Source organism: Seriola dumerili, unplaced genomic scaffold, assembly GCF_002260705.1.
Source record: "Seriola dumerili isolate Sdu_G_001 unplaced genomic scaffold, Sdu_1.0 BDQW01000017.1, whole genome shotgun sequence".
Classification (NCBI taxonomy): domain Eukaryota; kingdom Metazoa; phylum Chordata; class Actinopteri; order Carangiformes; family Carangidae; genus Seriola; species Seriola dumerili.
The window spans coordinates 13,856,986-13,881,174 of NW_019174272.1; the positions used below are offsets into that span (position 1 = coordinate 13,856,986).

At 41.5% G+C, this 24,189-nt stretch overlaps 1 protein-coding gene across 1 annotated transcript in view; it reads left to right on the forward strand.

Annotated features, from left to right (window-relative positions):
• Window positions 1–24,189, forward strand: part of abca2 (ATP binding cassette subfamily A member 2) — a 116,635-nt gene that overhangs the window by 71,920 nt on the left and 20,526 nt on the right. Inside the window, exons 11-31 of the mRNA XM_022753053.1 lie at window positions 823–951; window positions 1,093–1,260; window positions 1,862–1,958; window positions 3,052–3,225; window positions 5,211–5,313; window positions 5,587–5,701; window positions 6,758–6,948; window positions 7,104–7,254; window positions 7,353–7,557; window positions 7,657–7,821; window positions 7,997–8,177; window positions 10,027–10,239; window positions 10,946–11,142; window positions 12,083–12,256; window positions 13,010–13,206; window positions 14,357–14,477; window positions 14,687–14,977; window positions 16,108–16,329; window positions 18,669–18,771; window positions 21,126–21,451; window positions 22,805–23,018. Of these exons, the coding sequence (XP_022608774.1) occupies window positions 823–951; window positions 1,093–1,260; window positions 1,862–1,958; window positions 3,052–3,225; window positions 5,211–5,313; window positions 5,587–5,701; window positions 6,758–6,948; window positions 7,104–7,254; window positions 7,353–7,557; window positions 7,657–7,821; window positions 7,997–8,177; window positions 10,027–10,239; window positions 10,946–11,142; window positions 12,083–12,256; window positions 13,010–13,206; window positions 14,357–14,477; window positions 14,687–14,977; window positions 16,108–16,329; window positions 18,669–18,771; window positions 21,126–21,451; window positions 22,805–23,018 (3,737 nt within the window). The remainder of the gene's footprint in view (window positions 1–822; window positions 952–1,092; window positions 1,261–1,861; window positions 1,959–3,051; window positions 3,226–5,210; window positions 5,314–5,586; window positions 5,702–6,757; window positions 6,949–7,103; window positions 7,255–7,352; window positions 7,558–7,656; window positions 7,822–7,996; window positions 8,178–10,026; window positions 10,240–10,945; window positions 11,143–12,082; window positions 12,257–13,009; window positions 13,207–14,356; window positions 14,478–14,686; window positions 14,978–16,107; window positions 16,330–18,668; window positions 18,772–21,125; window positions 21,452–22,804; window positions 23,019–24,189) is intronic.

Here is a 24,189-nt window from a genome sequence, read left to right on the forward strand (position 1 = left end):
GTATGTTCACTTCTGGTTAGCATGTTAGCTCACCAACTTCAGCAGTTCACCAACTAGCCCAGCAAGTAGTCCTTGTATCATCAATTGTATACAAAACCAAGCATCTGATGTGTATTAAATGTGTATTAATATGCTGCTGAAAATAGTCCACAACAAATGCACTATTTCTTCCTGTTCGAGTAACTAAACTAGTATCCATCTTTTTTTTCTTTTTTTTTTAGAAAAATAAAACTGTGTATTTTCCAGCAGTTTTTAAAGATTTGCATCCTCAGTTGAACTAATGGATCATCTGAGAGACACAGACAGTGTAGTTGCGAGGTGGACTAAAATGTTGGTTTAGGTCTTTTCATGGTCACAATAAAACAAACAAAAAACAAAACAATACTTTACTCATGATAGTGGTGCATGTGCAGTTACACTGATGCATGCTGCCCAGGAAACAGAGACTCCTAGCATGAATTATGTGAGACCATGGAGCCTACTGTGGGAATGGTTTCATCTTTAATGACTCATTAATGATTAATGTCTTTTGTATTCCACACAAAAGACATTAATAATGCAAGGTCCACCACGTTGAATTCACAGAGCCATCTGATTAATCTGGCGCTGTGAAGTGATGCTGCTCATTATGCTGCTGATTATCTGTTAGTTAGCAGACTATGGCAGCAGCTATATCACTCTCTTTACTGTGCAAGTGGGCTAAAGGTGAGTGAATGTGGGAGGGTGAGAGATGGATGGAGGAGGTGGAGAAAGAAAGGAGTGGAGAGTGGCTGGAGAAATGGCTGAATTCATACAAAATGAAATGAAAACTTTTTCACTTAGGCAAATGAGACATTTGCTTTTGTTGGGAACGTGACGCACTACACCCGGGTGTGGCTGAACATCTCTGCCCAGCTCAGGACTTTCCTGGAGGAGGGCCGGCTGCACAGCCACCTGGTGTGGCTACAGCAGGTACACTTACATATAAGTCATCTTTTGACATTATTAATTATACAAAACTAAGACTATGTGAACAATCATCTGAGCATTGATAGTTTCCCATTAGGTTCATCTGTTTGCAGTACATTCCTCCTCTTCCTCCTCTCTTTCCAGCTGTCCTCAGAACTTCAGCAGCACCCTAAGGTGTTGAATGGCACAGACAGTGAGCTGATGCAGGGTCTGATGGAAGGAAACTACAGTCTTCCTAACACCTCCACCCTGCTGGAACAACTGGACACCATTGACAACGCTGCCTGTGGCTGGACACACTTCATGTCTAAGGTCAGTATAGTTTATAGTGAACAGTGGTTCCCAACAAAAATATAATAATAAATTGGTACAAGGCTGATCTTTAGTATATCGTCACCAGCAAAGTATCAGCTACAACAGTCCATCTGCACAGGACATGCTTCACCTGCCCGAGTCAGCTGTAATACCTGATCACCTGCTGTTGGGAGTTCATGAACACTAGCAAGAGAGCAGAGAAATCAAAGCAGCTAAAAGTAATGTATCAGTTGTTGAAACATCAAGTTCTAGTACTAGTTTGAATGTTCTGTTCAAAATTGCTCTGCCTAATTGGCTTTCACGACTGACAACCCTGACACCTCCAAAAGAAGGAGAACAAATTCTAAGATGGATGCATTTTGTCTGATCACATGATTACTGTAAAATCGACGCCACATACTGTAGCTTGCCGATGTGACATTTACATACAAGTATGTACAGACATTCTGCTAATAAATGGAGGAGTCTGTCCATCTGTCTGTCTGTCCATCTGTCTGTCTGTCTGTCTGTCTGTCTGTCTGAGTGGTTGTTCAGACATAAAATGACACACAAGCATCTGCTGTGGAACATTATTTGAGTGTCTGCTCTGTGCTTTCAGGTCAGTGTGGATGTCTTCAAGGGTTTTCCTGATGAGGACAGCATCGTCAACTACACCCTGAACCAGGCCTACCAGGACAACGTTTCTGTGTTTGCCAGTGAGTCATCCCTGTGTCAGGTTGTGATCATGATACCTGAGTTGAGGCGTGAGCGATCTGATGATCTTATATCGTGGATGATCTTACTTTGGCATATGATCTACTTTTCAGATGAATCACACAGGTCACGTCGTTCAAAGCTGCTATATTTAGATATCTGATTTCAAAAGTTCAGTTGCTGCTAACCAGCCCATTGTTAATAGTTTAACAGCTCTCCTGCTAGCTGCAGCTGGTGACGACAGTCTTGGTCTGCTCTGCAGCCTCAGTGAGCTTGGCATAGTGCCACATGAACCAGTTTACCTTTATGGGGAGACAATACTATATGACAAAGGTTTGGTGAAGTTGAGGCACAAATCAGCTTGTTTAGGTTTAGGGGGAGATCATGGTTTAGGTTAAAATATGTACTTTGTTGAGGTTAGACAACCTCTATTGTCATGATTATAGTAAAAAATGTGTTTATATGATTAAGAAATGGTCATGGTTAAAAGAAACAATGTTGAGTATTAGTTTAAAACCAGAACTGAGTATGAATTCAGACCTGGTTGATTTGGTGACGCTTGTAATTGCTGGTGGTGACAGCAAATGTGGTTTAAAGGTATAATATGTAACATTAAAATGTATCCAAATGTATGTGTGTGTTTTATCCAGTTTTAAGGCTCATTTTTACAACACAGTTTTTAGATCTTGGTAATTTTTAGATATATGGTATACAGTATATATATTATATATATTTTAAAGCTGAAGTGCAGGGCTTTTAAATATAAATAGATGGCCATTACATTCAAGCTCTTTGCCACGTGAGTTCTCACAGTACTGGTTAAGCTTATCAATCTGTATTCTGCAGTATACCAGAGTTTTAAATCTGGTGCCTGTGGCAACTTTCCCGCTCTGCGCACTGGTAGCGATGCGTTTTACGTCAACCACCGAGTTTACCCGAGCTGAAGAGGGTGTTCTGTTGTGTATATGAACATTGTAAACATATGTGGAGGCTCAATTAAGCACCAGACAGACAGCTGAATTATTTCTTGGACGTTTAATATGTGTCCCCCTGACAACACAGTACATCCTGAAGGATATGTTTTTTTCTTTTCAGGTGTGATTTTCCAGACTAACAAAGATGGCTCCCTGCCACCCCATGTTCTGTACAAAATAAGACAAAATTCCAGCTTTACAGAGAAGACCAATGAAATCAGACGGGCCTACTGGCGTCCTGGGCCCAACACTGGGGGAAAATTCTACTTCCTTTATGGTTTTGTTTGGATTCAAGGCAAGTGACTGATATCCAATGCTTCCTGAGTGCTGAATATATATATATGATATAGGCTTTAGTAGGGATTTGATACATCATTTCCATGGTTGTATGTCCTACCCCGGTTGTTTTAGTGCAGTCTGCGGATGGCAATAGCCTGTGCTAAAGATGAAGACTTAGACCCAGGTCCACAGGGAGCCAGACTATGGTGTATATACATACATGCATAAACATATGTATGTATGTACTGTATGTGTTTATGTGTACCTGTTGGTGTAGCGCAGAGTGCAGTCACATGTGCCCTGTGCGCCAGGGTACACCTGTGTATTTTTTCGTGACCAGACTCACATGGTGCACCTGTGTATTTGGAAATAGGGTGGGATCAGAAAGAATACATTATAATACATAATAGGTGGGCATGTTAGAGGTTGTGACGGTCATGGCCAATCACATGCATTAATTAATGCTATCATCCCCTGTTAACTCTCTCTTGTCATGACACATAGAGCTTTTCTCAGAGGAAACTTATCAAACTATACCATATACTGCCAGGAACAGAATTCACTTATGAATATGCTTAGGACATGTTGAAGAAATTATGAACATAACTATCTGCCATTAAATATTACCATAATGCCATACATTGAAGGTAGAATTTAAAATCTAGACCTGTTTTTTTCATATTGAATTTCTTTATTTCTGAAATAATCTTTAATGTTTAATTGAGTCTAGATTGCCTGTTTCACTTGGAAAATAATTGCTGACAATCTGGTAAAAGTTCTAAGCTTCATCTTCATATTGCGACATATGTGTGCTCCTGGTAACAGACTCAATGATACACTGGTGACCACATCAACACATTTTGTGATGTCAATATGATGTCAACTTGTTAAAAAAAGAAGATTAACCATTGCCTTGGTTACCCAGTGTTTTAGATAGGGAATACATCATCATCAGGGGGGCATTCACTGGCAGTTTGGCCAGCTTTGATTCATACACTTTTCAGGCCCCTTTGTTAACTTTCTGTCAAAAAGCATGAGCAACAAATCTAGCGACTTCCAGGACAAACCTTAGCTACAGTCGCCAGTTGTGCCCCACGAGCCCAAGGTCAGGCTTTCTCACTGAAAGCACACCTATCTATGCCCCTCATTCAGTTGACCAGCTTGGAAGTGACTGCTGGTTAACATGTAGTCTTACTACGTAGTGCGTTTTAAACTTGTTCCGTTGTCATGACAGCAGAAACAAAAAAACTTGTCAGTGAGAACAGCTTTATTGTGAATGCAGCTGTATTTAAATACTGTATATGTGAGCACAGAGAGGAGGAGAGAACAGATAAAGAGCTGAAACCAGCTGATACTAGACTGAAACCATCTGACTCTAGACTGAAACCAGCTGACACTGTATTGAAACCAGCTGACTCTAGACTGAAACCAGCTGACTCTACACTGAAGCCAGCTGACACTAGACTGAAACCAGCTGGTACTAGACTGAAACCAGCTGATACTAGACTGAAACCAGCTGACTCTACACTGAAGCCAGCTGACACTAGATTGAAACCAGCTGGTACTAGACTGAAACCAGCTGTTATTAGACTGAAACCAGCTGATACTAGACTGAAACCAGCTGACACTGGGCTGAAACTAGCTGACACTAGACTGAAACCAGCTTACTCATGCCGCCTATCCTCTTAGGGCAGCGGGAGGGGTACTCTGACCAGTTCTATCACAGGGCTGACATAGAGATTTTGGTCCTCCACCTGACTTGCAGTATAGGTAGCCTAATTGGAATCATGTGACCCAAAATCAGATGGGCTGTTCATGGCCAATCTGGCATTTGCCAGGTTTACCACATTGCTAATCTGAGCCTGGAATCAATGTTGATATTATGAACGTGTTAGCAAACAGCTGCCTATTTAAACATTTAGATTACCAAGTCCATTATTCACTCTCCTGTTAGCTTTGATTTGGTCTCTCTTTATCTCTTTCTCTTTCACTTTCCTATAGATATGATAGAGAGAGCCATCATCAACACATTTGTGGGCCATGATGTGGTGGAGCCTGGTAACTACGTTCAAATGTTCCCCTACCCATGTTACACCAGAGACGAGTAAGAAATGGGCTTTGTATTTAAAAGTGTCACTTCTCCTATTTTCTGTTCTGTGCTCCTGTTTAGGTCTAATGTTAAAGTAATCATTAGGCAGCAAAGTAAAATTGCAGCTCAAAACACTGTGTATTTCAAAATCTTTTATGTAAATAAATAAATAAATATAAATATATTTAATACATGTTACACATTTGTACATATTAGAACTTGTGAAGATCCCAGACATTTGAAATGCAGTGTGGTCTAAAACACGATCCCCTGTGTTGTTTCTTTCAGTTTTCTGTTTGTGATTGAGCACATGATGCCTCTGTGCATGGTGATCTCCTGGGTTTACTCAGTAGCCATGATGATTCAGCATATTGTGGCTGAGAAGGAGCACCGTCTCAAAGAGGTTAGTCTGTGTGATTGCATGTCTGTCACCAGTCTGGAGGGTCAGCCTTGAATCGACTGGTTCACACACCAGGCTGGTGTTTGGTGTTTTTCCATGAGCACAGCTTGTGTGATGTTTGTTACTGTTGTAATTTTAAAGGATAGGTCTGGCAATATTCTTTATTTCTCTATTTGTCAACAAATCCCATATGAACAGCAAAACCAACAGTGAACTTATTGTCTATGTATCCAAAGCCTGATAACATCTTATGTCTCAGACATGGTTTTGGTATTTTTGACCTTTTTGCTGACAGTAAGAAAAACATGGAATAACACAAACTCTCTCCTTCTAATATTAAGTAGTGGTAGCAGTATTAGTATATTATAATATATATGAACAGAATTAATAATATAATTGTCATGGCTCAGAGATTCAGTCATGATTCTGTTAATAGTTTCAATTTTAACCCTATAAGAAAGAAAGATTCCAGGAAAACTACTGATTTTATTTTTTTTATAAGATCCATGAAAAAGAGTTGACATGAAAATAGTCAAATGGGCAATATCTATCGTATTATATATCATCATGCATAATCCATTAAACAACACTCATCATATCTTCAAAACCCCACAGCTGTTGAACACTATGACTCTCTCTTTGTCTGTTTGTCTATTGTGTATGTCTATTATGTCTTTGTTTGTTAGCACAAACATCTCAGTCACAGCCAGTGAGAGTTGTCGTGCCACCTGCAGACACAGTTGCTGTTTGCAGAATGTCCTTTGTGCTACAATATTTTAGACTTATAGCTATCTCAGCTTAAATCTGCCAGTAGTGCCAGCACTGTAAAGATATTAACAGTCATTTTCTGATTACATCCTTTCATACAGCATCTCATGCACATGGACGTATTTAATATGATTTAAAACATAGAGATGCTGTTTGATTTTTACAGTGTAAATCTTATATGAAAGGGGTACCCCACTTATTTTACACATTGACAGTAACGTAGTGGAGATAATCAAGACAAAACAGTTCAAGTGAAAAATATAGCATGTAACCTTCATGACACTTTCTCAGGTGATGAAGATGATGGGTCTGAACAATGCCGTCCACTGGGTGGCCTGGTTCATCACCGGCTTTGTCCAGCTGTCCATCTCTGTCACTGCTCTGACGGCCATCCTGAAGTATGGGCGAGTGTTGCTCCATAGCAACCCCTTCATCATCTGGCTCTTCCTCACCATCTACGCTGTAGCCACCATCATGTTCTGGTGAGATCACCAAGTTCTACTTAAACCAACTCGCCATGAATCCCACACTTCTCAAAATGCATTGATTTCTACAGCTCAACAGTTGACTGCTCAGACAAAGAAACACTAGTGACTAATTGATGCAGAAATGAATTTGTCTAGTGTTTGTTTTGCAGTTTTTTGGTGTCAGTCATCTACTCTAAGGCCAAGTTGGCTTCTGCCTGCGGAGGAATCATCTACTTCCTCAGCTACGTGCCCTACATGTATGTGGCCATCAGGGAGGAGGTGGCCCATGATAAGATCACTGCTTTTGAGAAGTGCATCGCTGTAAGGCCTTTTATCTTTTTTCCCCAACTTCTCATGTTTTCACTGCAAAGTATTATTTCAATAATCAATGTGAATCTTTCTTCACATGTGTCCTCCAGTCTCTGATGTCCACCACAGCCTTTGGCCTTGGCTCCAAGTACTTTGCACTGTATGAGGTAGCAGGTGTTGGCATCCAGTGGCGGACCATTAGCCAGTCACCAGTCGAAGGTGATGACTTTAACCTGGGTCTGTCCATGATGATGCTCATCATTGATGCCAGTGTGTATGGTGTTCTCACCTGGTACATAGAGGCGGTGCATCCAGGTATGAAATCATTAACCTCTCAGTCCCCACCATCCTGTTCCCAGCTTTCAACATTTCTTTCAGACAGACTAGATCAAAAGTGTTGTCCCTCTCTGACAGGAATGTATGGACTGCCCCGCCCGTGGTACTTCCCCCTGCAGAGGTCCTATTGGTCAGGCAGTGGGCGTGTTGAGACCTGGGATTGGCCATGGTGTGGAGGCGGGGCTGCCAGGCTCAGTGTGATGGAGGAGGATCAGGCTTGTGCGATGGACCAGCGGAAGTCTGGTACGGACAAATAATCATTTGGAGTTGAGGAGGCTTGTAGACGAGCTTCTCATGTTCTATACACACACTTAACCAACTCAGATACAACGTGGAAACAGCTAGGTGAATAGGATTTATTATTTAAGCGGTCATTTTGGTACAACACTAATTTCTCTCTTTCCTTTTGTCACCCCAGAAGAGATGCGGGGCATAGAGGAGGAGCCCAGCCACCTCCCGTTGGTGGTGTGTATAGACAAGCTGACCAAAGTGTACAAGACCGGCAGCAAACTGGCCCTCAACAAACTGAGCCTCAACCTCCATGAAAACCAGGTGGTCTCCTTCCTGGGACACAATGGCGCTGGCAAAACAACAACCATGTGAGGGGGACTAGAGTGTGTCTGCTTGTGCATGTGTGTTATATTTACAGTCAGCACTGAAGATTAGTGTTCAGCTGAAATACTGGTGTGTAAATGTTTATGCAATCCAATACTGACATCCTCAGCTGTAGCTCCCCCCTCCTTCTGACTGAAGGAGATACCCTCGCACCTGCAGTAACATAGTCATTACAATACAGCCCTTTTTATTGTTCAAACTAAGTGTCACATTATGCTTTAAATCCTGTTTAGCTTTACATTAATATGCTTCTACTTTGGAGGAATTTTGGCTTGAAAAAATTAACGGATGTCATATTTAAATCCTCAGAAAACTTTGTTTTTAAATCTCACATTTCTCTTTAACATTAAATATTCACGACTAAATAAGCAGCACCTGAAGTTAAATTTCAGAAGATAACTTTTTAAAAAATGTTTAAGGTTATAATCCTTAAAGATTTCAATCCTGATGATTTGTCTTCACTAGTGCAGGGATGTTCCCAGTGTTTTCCAGTACTCTAACTTTTAGGCCACGAGAGTGCAGGACACCCCAATAAGACACTGTATGCAGGTATCATTTGGAAATGGAACAATATGCTTCATCATCCTTCCAAAATATGAAGCAGCAGGCTATATAAAGCTGGAAAATGATGAAATCAAATGTTTTTACTTAATTTACCATGACAACTGTGTTAATGCTACATGTGCATCTTTACAGTAAATAAACAAAACTCTACTAGCTCTATATACTGAATCAGTAGCAGAAAGAAAAAAAGACCTGGAGGAAATATTCAGATCAAAATACAAAACATATTAGTAACACTAACAGGCTCTAGAAGTTATGTAATGTAACGCAGTGGAGCAGTGGAAGCAGTCGCCTCTGCAGCTGCAGGTGGTGATTACAGAACACTGATGCATTAAATGTTGTTGGGCTGGGAAGGAAGGTGGAAGCAGCGTACCACTAGATGCTAACGGCTCATGTACAGAAAACAAAGCCTGTCACTCACTCGGGCAACAAACACAAAATCAGGTCAAGTCAGCATTCGGCTGATCTGATGGACCAAACACATCTGTACACTTGTACACACACTTGTACCATGATGTCCATACTGACAATGACGCGCTGGACGAATGACGCCTTTTCTGCTGTAAAGTTGGACATTTTAACATGGGAGTCTATGGGGACTGACTCACTGTTGGAGCCAGACTGCAGTTTTTGGTTCTTTAGTGTTGGCTTGATTTTTCAACACGTATTGTGTCTTCTGACTGGTACAAGAACAAATCTGGTGAGCCCCAAAGCCATGGACTGTCTCCTCATCATTCTGTTATGTACTGGCTTCGGCTCAGCATATCCAGGAAGCATCAGGGATATCAAGACTGTACAAGAGCTGGTATCAGCACAGAGATGCTCATAAGTCAAGTCTCAAGTCTCGTATGGTTGTGGAGCGTGTTCTATTATCTGCTGCCACCCAGAACACTGCATTACTATAACTAAAGAATTCAAAGCATGTAATGCATCATCATCACTCCTGCTAATGCACCAAAAACAGAGAAAACACCCAGTAGAGTGCAGCGCTCTGAACCACAGACACTAGGGGGAGGAGTGAGGAAATGTCTGCTGTAGTTTCACCATCTGTCAGCTGTTTACGAGTCAAGAGTAAGAACAACATTTTTCATTTGACAGATACATTTAAAAAAAAAAAAATCTAAAATATCTAATGGCTTAATCATTAATTAACAAAAAAACATCAAATAAGCTTCACAAGAGCTAACACACCGAGGTGTACAACATACAGATCCTGCTTGACTCGTCTCACTCTTTTACCAATGCTACCTCTACCGGCTGCCAACACAGGTCCATCCTGACGGGCTTGTTCCCGCCCACCTCTGGCTCTGCCACCATATATGGTCATGACATCCGCACGGAGATGGAGCGTATTCGTCAGAACCTGGGCATGTGTCCGCAGCACAACGTCCTGTTTGACAAGCTGAGCGTGGAGGAGCACCTGTGGTTCTACTCCAGACTCAAAGGCATGGAGGAAGACGACATACGCAAGGAGATGGACAAGTCAGTGTTCACTAATTCTTTGCCCACAACACAAGATTACAAATAAAGATAGTCAAAACAAATAGCCAAGTATACAATGATAACAACAAAAATACCACCTCACACAGCCGTAATGTCATATTCCAGCTCTTCTGCAAAGTACATGTATGAAACACCTTCAGGTACGTTGCTTCTCGCAGAACAGTGTTGAATACTATCATTGCAGCTCTGAAATCTTACCACACGCTTTTATGATCTTATTCACTTAGATTTTTTTAATTGTAGCTGGCAAAGAATATAACAGAGGGTTACATCATTCTCTGAAATGATCAACAGAAGGAATTAATGATCTCTGTGTGGCGGCTTCAAAGTGTAATCCTCTCCTGTAAATGACACCTGTGTTTGAGTCCCATGAGTCACGCCATCTCTAGATATTAATAGGTATTTCAATTCCCAAAACTGAAGCCAAGGCCTTTATTTGGAGTAGGCCTCGTGTTTCTGTCCCTCAGTTAATACACATACAAGTTAACAGACTCAACACGTCTTCTATGTTTTTCTGTTTTCTCGGTAAGTTGAGGTTAATCCACTCTGCTGCTCCCAGTTTTGTCCTCTCTAACACAAATATAGTTTTCATGCAGTCATTATGTTCAACACTTACTACACAGAAGTTTCCCACTGAAAGATCTTCAGCAGCTAAACTGGATCTTCTCTTTGCTCTTATGTGCAGGATGATTGTTGACCTGGAGTTATCAAACAAGCGTCACAGCTTGGTGCAGACTTTGTCCGGTGGGATGAAGAGGAAGTTGTCTGTGGCCATCGCCTTCGTTGGCGGCTCCAGGGCTGTCATCTTGGATGAACCCACAGCGGGGGTAGACCCGTACGCCCGCAGGGCCATCTGGGACCTCATCCTCAAGTACAAACAGGGTGAGTTGAAGTTCTATAGCAGAAGGCAACCTTGAAATAATCTCCAACATCTATTTATTACTGTGTCCAAGGTAGTTCTGAAGGAGAAATGGCTGTACATGCTTCAGCAAAGCTGCCTTCACGTCAGCTATCTGCTGTATTAAAGTATATCCTTCAGTAATACAGACCACTTACAAATCTTTTGCATATCAAAGAATTTCTTGGCTTATTTTTCTTCACTGCAGAGGATGAGGCTGCCTGGAGTCAGACTTTTTGCATACTCAAAGAAACAGGAACAAGCTATAATTAAAGACTGCAAGACATGGCATGGATACGGTTTTTATTATGGCAGCGGAGTGCTGCAGGGATGACGTACTGTATCTTTGTGGGCCAACCCAGAAGTTAGCATCTCTCTGGTTCCCTCCACAGAAAGCCAACTGTGACGAACCAATTTATAATACTGACACATTTTGTTCAGCAGTATACACAGATCAAGGGTGTAAAGGTGGACTGGTTTAAACGTCCCTGACAACCTCTGTAGTCTCATTTAGACACTTGTTAGCAACCGGCCTTTTTTAACAGACGCAAAAGCTTCGAGAAATCAGGACTGTGGGATTTACTGATGTATTTTATGTTGTAGAATAAAATGTGAAAATGTCTTGAGCTTGTGTTAACCACAGACCTTATTTCAGTCATCTAACCAAAAACCCGTTCTACAAACCCACTGAGTTTGAGACAAGTGAAAAATGCTAACTTATAGTCAGGTGTTAGGAGTCATTCCTGCAGCACTCTGCTATAGTCGTCTACATAAGATATCTGTGAAAAATAGCAATTCTCTGTTCAGTTTTCACATTATTGTTGCAGATGCACTTCCTGTCCTTTTCTGATTGTGTGTTTGATTATTTCTGCGCAAACCAGCTGCTGTATATGTGTGTCAATGTATGTTGCGTCTCTGCCTCAGGTCGCACGATTCTTCTGTCCACCCACCACATGGATGAAGCAGACCTTCTGGGAGATCGCATCGCCATCATCTCACATGGGAAACTCAAGTGCTGCGGCTCACCGCTCTTCCTGAAGAGCACCTACGGAGACGGATATAAACTGACGCTGGTCAAAAAGCAGAGTGAAGGCCGAGGTGTGTTTACATACACATGTGTGAAGTTTTTCTATATGAGTTCTGAATGTCTGTCAGACTGTAAATTACTAACTATTGAATTATTATTATTATTATTATTGTCAGTGGCCGTGTCCTTGAACCATTTTAACCACTGACAGTATAAAACAAAAAAAGCTCATTTTCATAGATTTTACTTATTCTTATTTGAGTTGAGTGTTTTGAGGTTTTGCCATCAGTCCCCCTCCTGCCATGGGTGATGTAAACAGGGAATATAATGTTTCCATGGCTCTTTAACCATGGACATACATAAAACAATCACCTGGATGATTGATACTGAAGAAAGCAGCTCTGTAGATGACGATCCTCAGTGGACGTGACATGTTTGTCTGTGCATCCTGAGTTGACAGCGTTCTGACTATCAGGAGACAGAGAGCGTGTTTTGTGCTGAAATTGTTATTGAGAAAGAATCGCACATTGACACTCCTCTAAAATGTATGAATTAATACATTTGTTGTATAAGTTTGTGTGATGATGTTGGTCATGTGTTAGCTGTGAGGACAGCTTGTTACCAACAGTGAGCACCTCTCTCAGGTCGTTGACCTGCCTCCAGCCGCTTCTCAGTTCATCTCCTCTGCTGCCTGTGGTTCTTCACTGACATGACTGTGTTTTCTTTTCCTTCCCCGTCTCACTCTTTGCCTTTTCCCTTTACTCATCCTGTCCTCCACCGCTCCATCCGTCCATCATGTTGCATGATTTCCTTCCATCCTCCAGGCCAAGGCAGCCAGCTGCAGCCTCCTTCGTCTCTGTCTCCGTCCTCCTCTCTGTCGCCTTGCTCAGAGGCCCGGGTCACCCAGTTTATTCGCCATTTTGTGGCTTCCTGCCTGCTCGTGTCTGACTCCAACACTGAGCTGTCCTACGTGCTGCCCTCCGAGGCCGTGAAGAAGGGCTGCTTCGAGAGACTGTTCCAGGTACACAAATACAGACAACACAAACACTGAAACTCCTCGTCCTGTTCTTGGTCTTCTGTTACTGGATAAACAGTGAAAGTGGCATCATCTGGCATAAATCTATGTATCTCTCTCTCTCTCACACACACATACGTTTTCTCATTTTGTGTTGTGATGACGGTGCAGAGCGCTGTCTGACACGTCAGTCTAAAATCTCCCATAGGTTCAACTGGGTTGAGATGTGGTGACTGTGAAGTTCACAGCATAGCATTCACATCGTTTTCATACTCATCAAACCGCCAGTGAACCCTATAGTGTCCTATGAACAGGGGCAATGTCATCCTGTTTCTCCATTCATTTTTAAGGTTTGTCCTTTAATGTGCACCATCTGTTGATATACATGTATATATTTACATGACTGATTAGAAGATTTAGAACACCCCCATGTTTCCAGTTCTTATTGAGAACGGTTCAAGTCCAGTGAACAACCTTAAATGGTACAAAGGTCAGTGGGAAGGGAAAAACTTCTCTAAATCCAAAAATCATCTAAATCTGATAGAGAACAGACTCTTTCAGGGGTGAAGAAAATGGTGAACTTCATCTTTCCAGCAGCAGTGAAGAAAATGAAGCCTTGAAAGTTACTGAAACAACCCCCCCCCCCCAGGTTGGTGATAACTACAGACTGTGTTACTACACCCTCTGAAGCATCATTAGGACAACACTGTGCTGCAGGAAGTACGACTGTATGTTGCTGCCTGAAGTAACTAATGAAGACAGACTGGTCGGTCAGGGCTTCATCCTACAGCAACATAATGAGCCACAACATTAAGAACAGAACATGATGAAGACCGGCACAGTCTCCAGACCTGAACCCCATGGAGCTGGATTTAGATGAGCTGGACAGAAGGTGAAAGTAAAGAAACCTACAAGTGGCACACATTAGTGGGAACGTTCTGAAACAATATTTGATTTCCCTCGTAGAAAGAACATCACGAGTAAAAACCTTTATTATTTATTTGTTGTTGAGACAGTATGCACATGTCAGTAACAACTGGAAAAATTGAGGTGTTCTAATACATATATATATAAAAATACATACTGTAGATAGATAGATGGATGGACAGATGGATAGATGTAATGTATCATTCTCTTCCGCTGTGTGTGTCCTCAGGCTTTGGAGCAGAGCCTGGACAGCCTGGCCCTGACCAGTTTCGGGGTGATGGACACCACCCTGGAGGAGGTCTTCCTCAAAGTGTCTGATGAAGACCAGTCTCTGGAGAACAGTGACGCTGGTGAGACCTCTCCTGTGCCTCCAGGTAGCTCAACACCACCACAAAGTTTTTAGTGCTCATGAATTAATCACGACTTTCTCCACAGAAATAGATTTCCGCACAGTGTGCACTATCTGAGTTAAAGTTCTAACTTTAGACATTTTTAGAGTTCACTCTTTGGCTCCAGGCTGAGGTGATAATCCCCCCCGCCCCCCTCTCTCTCTGGGCAGACATGAAGGGTTCCCCAGGGGGCAGCTCAGTGGGGAAATCTTCAGTGGGTTCAGGAGGCCTGTGGGGGACACAGGGCGAGACTGCACCTTCGGTGGAGAGCGAGAAGCTGGAGGTGGAGCTGAATAATCTGGTGACGTGTTCCAGGCTGAGCCACAGCCAGTCCTCCCTGAAATCCTCCTCATCCATCGGCTCTACGAGGGGGGATGAAGGGGGGCTGTATGCAGATTTCTATGGAGATTACTGTCCACTCTTCGACAACGGCCAGGAGTCTGACTCTGCCAGCTTGAGGGGTAAGACAGCTGTGTCTGACACTGACTCCTAATTCCAGTCACTGAGCCTCATGACAGCTGTAGCCCATACTGAAACTTGACTGATACATCACTTATAATATTTCTGTGTTTTTGCTTTTACGGTTCACACTGGGCTTCTTTCAAGAAACACTCTTAAGTGGAACGCACGTGTGATTCAAGAGAACAACAACACTCAACAATGTTCTTGTATTTACAGTTTTCTCATAGGTTCTGGAGTTTATATATGTTACTGAAATAAAATCAAATAAAGATAAACATTTAAAAATGAAGTAAAAGTTAAGTAAGAGGTTATTTAAACTCAATTTATTGTCCACCATGCCACGTGCATCATGACATTACTTTTTGTATTTCGTTGATTCCTTCTTTATTTTAGTCACAGTGTGTCTGTGATGACACAGCACTTACAGTTGTAGAGATATTTTCTCATTTTTTAAGTCCCTTGAAAGGGACCTCCTCCTATTTTACACATAAATATGATTACAGGTCATTACAGGGGAGTGCTGCTGTGAATGTGAAAAAAATTGTCCAGCTAAACTGAGATTAATCTCAAAATGTCCTCAAGTGATGTCACTTGAGTCACTGGCTCCTCTCCTAAGCACTTCTCCTCGACCTCGATGTGACACGTCATGAGGTTCAGAAAGGACGCAAAGGAGAATTGATAAGGACAAGACACCGCAGTGTGAAGACAACCCGACTGCACTTCCACTGGGCTTTTTTTTAAACCATCTTTATTTATAACATCAAAGATTAGGCCAGTGACAAACTAAATACTGCAGGTCTACAGTTCAAACAGAGTCACATCTCTAAAGAAAGGATGTTTTCAGTTCAAACATAGGGAACATTTAACCATCAACTGCTCATAGGAAGAAACAGTTGAAACTAAGAACAAAAACAACACAAACAGGACTGATAAGGGTTGAAGTAATATAACATGAAAGGAAGATGCAAGCAGAGAAATCTGAGCCAGTTTTCTGACACGGGCACGTGTGACCTTTTTTATACATTTGTGAAGTAGAGCATCCAGACAGGCAGATGTGCATTGCAGCTGCTAATCATTTCAGTATTTTTCCATTTTTTTCTTTTTCATTCGACGTTTCCTTCATCTCCAGGGGACACGGAGAACCCATCATCCCCAGAGCCAAAAGTCCAAGAGGGGCAGGGCAGCTTCAAGTTGGAGGGTTGGTGGTTAAAGCTAAGTCAGTTCCACGGCCTCATTGTCAAGAGGTTCCACTGTGCCAAGAGGAACACCAAGGGCCTCTTCTCTCAGATCCTCCTTCCTGCTTTCTTTGTCTGTGTGGCCATGACTGTGGCCTTATCTGTGCCTGAGATTGGTAAGATTTTAATTATGGTTTATATATACAGATGGTTTTTGTACTGAGGTGTTCAGTTCTGTTGGTAATACTGATGAAGACAGTTCACCATTGAGCTATTAATTGGTGATGACGGTTTAGTTCATTACATCTATAAATCAGTACCTATTTAGTTTCCTGGAATGAAAATAAACATAACTTCTTCTCCTGTGGACAAGGATTGAAAAGCAAACACTTTTATTTAACCTACACTTAATGTATTTCAAAAAAATTCCTACAGGTGCTTCTCCATGAAAGACTCTTACTGTCCCAGATAATGTGATGAAGTATTCAGAGCCTTCATTTAAGTAATAGTAGTACTACCACACTATAAAACACTTTATTGTGAGATAAAGTCCTGCATTTAGGTAAAAGTACAGAGGTATCAGCACTAGAACACATTTTGCAAATCAGCCTTGATGCTGCTATATTTCATATATTATACACAGTAGTTATATGATTGAGTTCTGAAATTGCATTAAGGATATTGTAGTAACAATATTTTTTTATAGTTTTTAACTTATAGCAATCTCAAAGTTCTCTGTTTAATTATCTTTGATGACACCTGTGGCCATAAATGGTAACTGCGGGTTTGTTTTCGAACCACACTTGTGTGAACTCGCATTATTAACTTTGTGTTAGTGAGTCGTTTTTTTACCAGACACCCAGTTCATAAAACTGCAAAATGCAAGGGCGTTTTTATCATTTCATCACAGTGTCATAGGCTCAGTTACCAATGCGTCACCTCATCCGGTGACAGTGACTTAAACAACACTTATTTAAATGAAAATCTACGAGATTGCCACTTTAAACAGCTTGTTGAAAAAAATGCTCTAGAATGGAATGTCTGGAGAAATTAGTAACTTGCACCACTAGAATTATAAAAATGTATTATAGAAAATACTTGAAATGAGTTAATTTGCTTAAAAAACAGGGTTGGCAGAACAGTAAGACTTCAAGGATTCATCATTATTATTATTATTATTATTATTGTTATTATTTCATGAAAATGATGGGAGGTAGCAGAATGAGCTGGAAACACAATACAGACACATAATCACTGTGTATAGTTGTAGCTTCACATTCTAGCAAACAGTTTATTCTAGGGTGACCAGATGTCCCCGTTTTCCAGGGACATTCACCGTTTTTGGTGGCCTGTTCCTGGCTGGAGCTGTCCCTGTAAATGTCCCTATTTTTAACTGTGAATTAAAAACAGACTTATAGCATTGCGATTGTTTTGGCCAACAGAAGGGGCTAGCTGCTCACTATAGCAGCTTCAGAAATGAAACAAAAATTGTCAAAAAAGAGTTATCCTATCAGATCTTTCTTTTTTGTTGTTGTTTCTAGGCAGAGAAGCGGTTAGCTCGCTCACTCATTGGTTAGGAGTTCATAACAGGGCAGTAAACAAAGGAAAACAAACATACCCAGAGCCTCCCACCCAGAACTTGAAAGTGAAAAAGTTGCCTGACTGTCTGCAAAGGACTTCACATGACAATATTCACAAACTTTTATGAGAGATTCTGTTGATTCTTGTGATGTGTTGACCCTTATGAACTAAAGGAATATAAATAATTGAGGAATAGTTAGAAAGTAAGATTTCACGACTGCTTCAAAGGTAGGGACTTGTCATTTTATCAGTCGTCTTTCACCATAGTTCAACAGTTACCATGGTCAAAATACATCAAACAAGGACTGTCCCTCTTTTTTATTTCATAGATAAAATCATTGGATATTTTAATCATATAATGACTGCCGAACAGGAAATGTCCCCAGTTTACATGTCATCTGCTCACCTTAGTTTATTTAGCAGAAACAGAGCAACATTAGCTTCATTTGGAAACGTGTCTGTGTCCACCTGGTGAATGTAAGTCTTTTAGCTCAAATTTGGTCTCCACCAGCTCCTGAGGGAAATATCTGACTATTAGCTGCTAATTGCTGAACAATGTTAACTAGCTGGTTGCTAATTGTGCTGTTGGGTGCTGATAAGATAGGGTACAGTGGGTTTATCAGAGCTTGTTACTGAAAACAGTGGCTGCTGCTGAACATGGTTAGTGAAAGTTCTGAGACTGAACCATATCAGTAAATCAGAAACCAAATCCAGTGAGCTTAAAAAAGTTACTCACTTTGAGTTTTACCTATCATGCTAATAGTCATTTGATCCATTGTAAATATTAAAGTATTTATTTGTTTAGCTTTAATAAATTAAAGCCCAATATGAATTGGGAACAATAATTAACACAAAAGAATGTGATCAAATGTAAATGGTTAAGGCTTTCTGCTTAATGTTGCTGGAGGATGATTCCATTTGTTTTGTTTTACAGGAGACTTGCCCCCCCTGATCTTGTCCCCATCTCAGTATCATAACTATACCCAACCTAGAGGCAACTTCATTCCCTATGCTAACGAAGACCGACCCCAGTACAGGTAAGATGACACTTGTGTTCATGTCCATCTTTATATACGGTCTATGCTGTGCACACACTTTGCACTGAGATGCTCTTTAAAGGAGTTGCTCTAATCTCATTCCCATAACACACTGTAAAGGGTTGGGTCCAGGTTTAGATTCCTTCAGTGTGAGTGGTTCAGGAAATCAAACAGACCCAGTGATTCTAACTGTTAAAAACACTGAATGAAGCAGTTTGACATTTAAAGTCAGAGGTTGAGCGACGCTGTACGGAGGACAGAGACTCAGGGAAGAGCTGGAGCTGAGATTGATGCTAACCTTTGTTCTGATTGTTTCTCTGATAACTTCAGATCCAGACGTTCAATGATTAAAATCCTTCATCTGGTTAAAATATATTGTTGAAAACCAGTAAGGTGTAAAAGTGAATGTGGCTTAAAACTAGATAAAAGTCAATGTTGAGCTTCTGATAGGATAGGAATCCACAACAATGACACATGATCATAGAGGATATGATGTCACTGACAGGCGACCAATGAAAGATTACCATGACTGAAATCACAGATTTCTCTGGTTGGAGAATTGATAGAAACATTTGTGATACTGTAAGAACTCAACTCTTTAATGCTGAAAAGTTACCAATTATGACCTTAAGTCAGTCTCAAAACAATACTTACATACACTAGAAGAGCTGTTGGTCTTTAAATGTTCCTCCTGATCATACTGGGCTTTCTGAAGTGATGTCAGTGTAAGAGACAAAATCCACAGTCTTCATTCTGTTGAAATGCATTTTTAAATTCAGCTGAGGCTCATATACAGCTATAGTGGTCAGAGAGTCAAATCAAGAGGATGTCTTCCAAACTTAGTCTTTTAGTCCCAGATATCCTCTGTGTGCTTTCACACAGGGTTTCTTTGCTGAACTGTGGTGGGACAGTAACAAAAAGAGGGAATTTGACACTGAAAAGACTGAAACTGTAAGTTAATAACTCCTCACATAAACTTTGGCTGAACTTTAAAATTGATTTTTGCATAGAACAAAGACTGTGTATTTTGTCCCCCTTCACTTATACTGAAATCACACTAGACAGGGATCTCTTTGGAGCCAGTATGGACAGGAGGAAGCATAACTGGACTTGACTAACAGTGCAGCACATTCAAGTATGTGAGTGTGGTGTGAAAACAGACGTGAACTTATCCTTTAACATCTCGCCTGTGTTGTCCTCTATCTTCAGTCTTATGGGATTTGCACAGTGTCCAACATGCACTGCTCAAAGGAGCACAAAGGACAAGAAACAGGTTACAGTAATCTAATCTTTTCTGACACCAATGATTAATTGGTGCATTCATTAATTTACCGTAACAATATCTAACTCCCCACCCTTTTACTCTAAATGTCAGAGGTTCTTATCCTTAGTATAAACTGTAAGGGATGGTTTACCAGTCTACCTTATTCCCCTCAGTGAGGTCCTTACAGGCTGATCTGTCCAAATGAAGGCGCTTATTCAAAGTCTGATCGCTGTTGTAAATATGATGATGAATATGATACAATGTGTAAATATGTACTGTCTGTAATACTGGCAGCAAAAATAGTCTGACTGCCTGCAGACCTACACCCTGTTCACACCTGGCATCTCACTACCTCACTTTATATGCAAATAAACATATGCATTGTTATTTAGAGAGAGAGAGAGAGAGAGAGAGAGAGAGAGAGAGAGAGAGAGAGAGAGAGAGAGAGAGAGAGAGAACAGGACAAGCAGGGGTTGAGTGAATCAACAATCTGCTCTACAGTGAAATAGAGTTTGTTTGAACTGTGTTGGGACTAATCAGACAGTGTTTGAGGACGTCATGGAGTAGGCAGTCCATCAATGTGGCCCCATGTGGTCCAGACCACCTCTCAATGTGGTCTGAGCGATCCAATATCAAATGCGTCCTCAATGCTTCTCAGGCACGTTCACACTGAACTTAGAGCTGTCAGCTTGTGATCGGATCACCTGAGACGGATGTTAACACCAGGTCTGAACAGGTCTGAACAGGGCCTCAGTTATAAGCATAAATGTTTTAATGATCTTTTACATGACACATTCAACAAAGACATCCACTTCTGGGCAGTTTGTATTAAGATGTAAAGCCCCTGCACTCTCATTTCCTTATTCTGGCTGATTTGACCGATTCACAGTGCTCGCATTGTGTGCGAGCACTGTGAATCTGTGCATCGTAGTTGCAGCTGTTAGGAGGAGGCAGCAGAGGAAGCAGAGGTCTGAGCAGTCCACATACTATAAATGAAATCACTTGTGAGGAAGTTCAGGGCTTTAAACACTGAAATAAACCTTTACTTTGACTACAGTCTGAGAGTAGCACCTTTGTCCTCCCCTTTCAGGAGTAAGCTGTTGCCAGACGCCAGCCCACAGAAGATCATCAACACCCTCCGTCTGCCCTCAGGCGTGGGTGCTACTTGTGTCCTCAAAACCCCCTTTAACAGCACCCTGGACCAGCTGGCCCAGACACTCAACCCTAGCGCCAACAACTCCAAGACCCTGGCTGCCCGTTACTTTGACTCCATGTGTCTGGACTCCTTCACACAGGGGGTCCCCCTCTCCAACTTTGTACCCCCTCCGCCTTCACCAGCACCTTCAGATGACCCAGACCCTCGCTTTGTAGATGGACTGTGGAACTTCACAGTTGCCCCTCCAACCACAGTCCATGGTGAGTCCATGTGCAACTCACTGTAATATGTGCAGTTTCAAATATACCTCCAGAACAGTTCAGGCTGAAACAAATCAGACTGAAGTGCTCTGGTAATGTCTCAATATGTGTTGAGACATTAAGATGTGTAATACCTCCCACTTCCCGAGTTCACCAGCCCAGACAGCTCCATGTTTTCCTCTTCTTCTGTGTTTTATTTGAAGTGTTGATCAATAAGAAGATATATTTGTGGTTTTAAGAACCAAAAACCATCTCAGTGTAGTTCTACATCTCCTCTCTCAAGCTTCTGTCAACAACAGGTCGGTGAGCCAATCAGAAGAGAGAAGGCTCTTAGCCTCTGTTCTGATTGGCTGACTGCTTTCTGAGTGATCCAATAAGAATATAGCAGATTTCAGGTAAACACTCAGAGAAACCAAATCCTTGGTCTCATTTGATCCATTGGGGCACGGCTGAGGGAGATGACTGCTTTGTTGTGACATCACAAAGTTCCAGAAGTCCTGACGGCTGGTTCTAAGGCTCAGTTTCTAAATACAGGCTGTGTGCATATCTCTGTGGACTGAGGCTTTCACAGTATTAATATATAACCTCCTTTATAATCAAAGAAGACATGGACATTTACATTTATACTATATAGACCTTTAAACCTGCCCAATCGATGCCTCGTAACAGAAATGTTAATCACGAGGAAAAATAATGAGTTAACAAATGAAATGACTTTAATAATCTTTAATTAATAATAAAATAATAACAAGGAGAAGAACATTAGAACAATTAATTTTTCATTAATTTTCTGTTGCCCCTTTGATCTTCATTGTACATAGAACTAACTTCTCCCTGCTTAGCTGGCAGCTGCACTTCAGTCAGTTTCTACCTCATCTTTTTTCCAGTGCTGAGCCATTCCAAAACACTTGCACTTGAGTCAGGAAAAAGTTTGGTTTCCAGTCATTTTCATTATTAACTCTATTGATTTGAACCATTTCTTTACACCATCAACACAGTGTCTCTGAAACAGCTGATCTCCTGGATTTTCACACGACAGTCTGTAGTTTTTACTCAGAATGGTGGAAAAACAAAAAAACAGTTCAGTGGACTGAAACAGCTTGTTGATGAGAGAGGTCCTAGGAGAATGGACAGGTTGGACTGTGGTCACTCAGATAACCACTCTTTCCAACTGTGTTGAGCAGAGAAGCTTGAGAGTGAACATATTTTATGTGCTGGCTCACAGGGTGAGATTCGACATTTAATGGAGCTGAACCATCGTTAATGTTCTCTTTTCCCCTCTGTGACAAGTTTGAAGTGTCTGCTATGAAAAAGCTGTACTGAGTTAAAGACGCCTCTCTTGTGTTTGCTCAGAGCCTGTGACGTCTCCTCCCACCCTGCCTCTGTCCATCCACGAGCCTGTCCGTTGTACCTGCTCCATGCAGGGGACAGGCTTCTCCTGCCCCAGTGGGGTGGGAGGGCGCCCCCCCCTCATGAAGGTGGTGACAGGTGACATCCTGGTGGACATCACAGGCCGCAACGTCTCTGAGTATCTGCTCTTCACGTCGGACAGACTGCGTCTGCACAGGTAGGACTGCTTCTGAACATTTTTAATAAAGTGAGAAGCATTTGAAATATAATAATGACGACTTTGAGAGGCTCACAGAGCATCAGGGCTTCATCTCACATTGTTTGAAATCAGTGTCGACACAATCACTGAGGTCTAAATATATATGCAAAGTGAAGGGGTAATGGAGGGGTAAAGGAAAGCTAGAAGGACTTGTTATTATAATTCAGACCAATGAACATGGTATTATCCTCAAAGGCAAAATGACTGACACATGTCCATGCTGGTACTTCCTTACACACAGCTAATGCTTTAGATTTAAAGTACTGTCAAACACACAAGCCAGAGAGGAGTTTCTCCAAACTACAGATTGAAGTTCAAAGTAAAAGGAAAAAGAACACATATCATATAGATAAATGACCTACACATGTATCTCCTGTTTAGAGTGTGTACAGCAAAGCTTCTCACCTACTCAGATCAACACTCACTTACATTTACATGACATCAGCAAAGCGCATGAATAAATGTATCATAGGGATACAAACGTAGCCTACCTACAGTGTTCCTCATCCAGTACCTTTGTAAAACTCATTATACAGCAGAAAGTAAAACCACAGCAAGCATGAAAGCAAGCACCATACCTTTCTGCAGGCTATAACCACTCACACATCACACATGCCTGTATTGGTTGCTTGGCTACTGATATTAAATGGGAAATTGTGAAATTTTTAATGGGCTCTGGCAGGCACTGTGTCCTGCAGCTGAGTGTCTGCATAATGAAGAAGTAACGGCCACATTCAGGCAAACACTGCACATTAGATTTTTTACAAGCAATAGAAGCACAAACACAACAGTGAGCAGAGAGAGAGGAGGGGTACGTTTGACTCACCCATAGTGATGATGTTTTCATGTCCTGCCATGAACACCATACCTGTTTGATGATCTGCATAAAACTCAAACTAAAACAGAGGTGTTATTCCACTCCGGTGATTCCTTTAAGCCTTCACTTGTCACTCTGGGTTTCTTTTCTGCCTTGTTGAGCATCACATTGTGCTTGTGGAGTCATCTGAGCTGGGTGGTCCTTCCAGGGAGAAGCACAGTGGCCCTGAGAGCTCAACACACTGCAACTAAAGAAAACATCCTCATCGATTTTACAACGCATGAGCTGCAAATACTCACAACACAACACAAG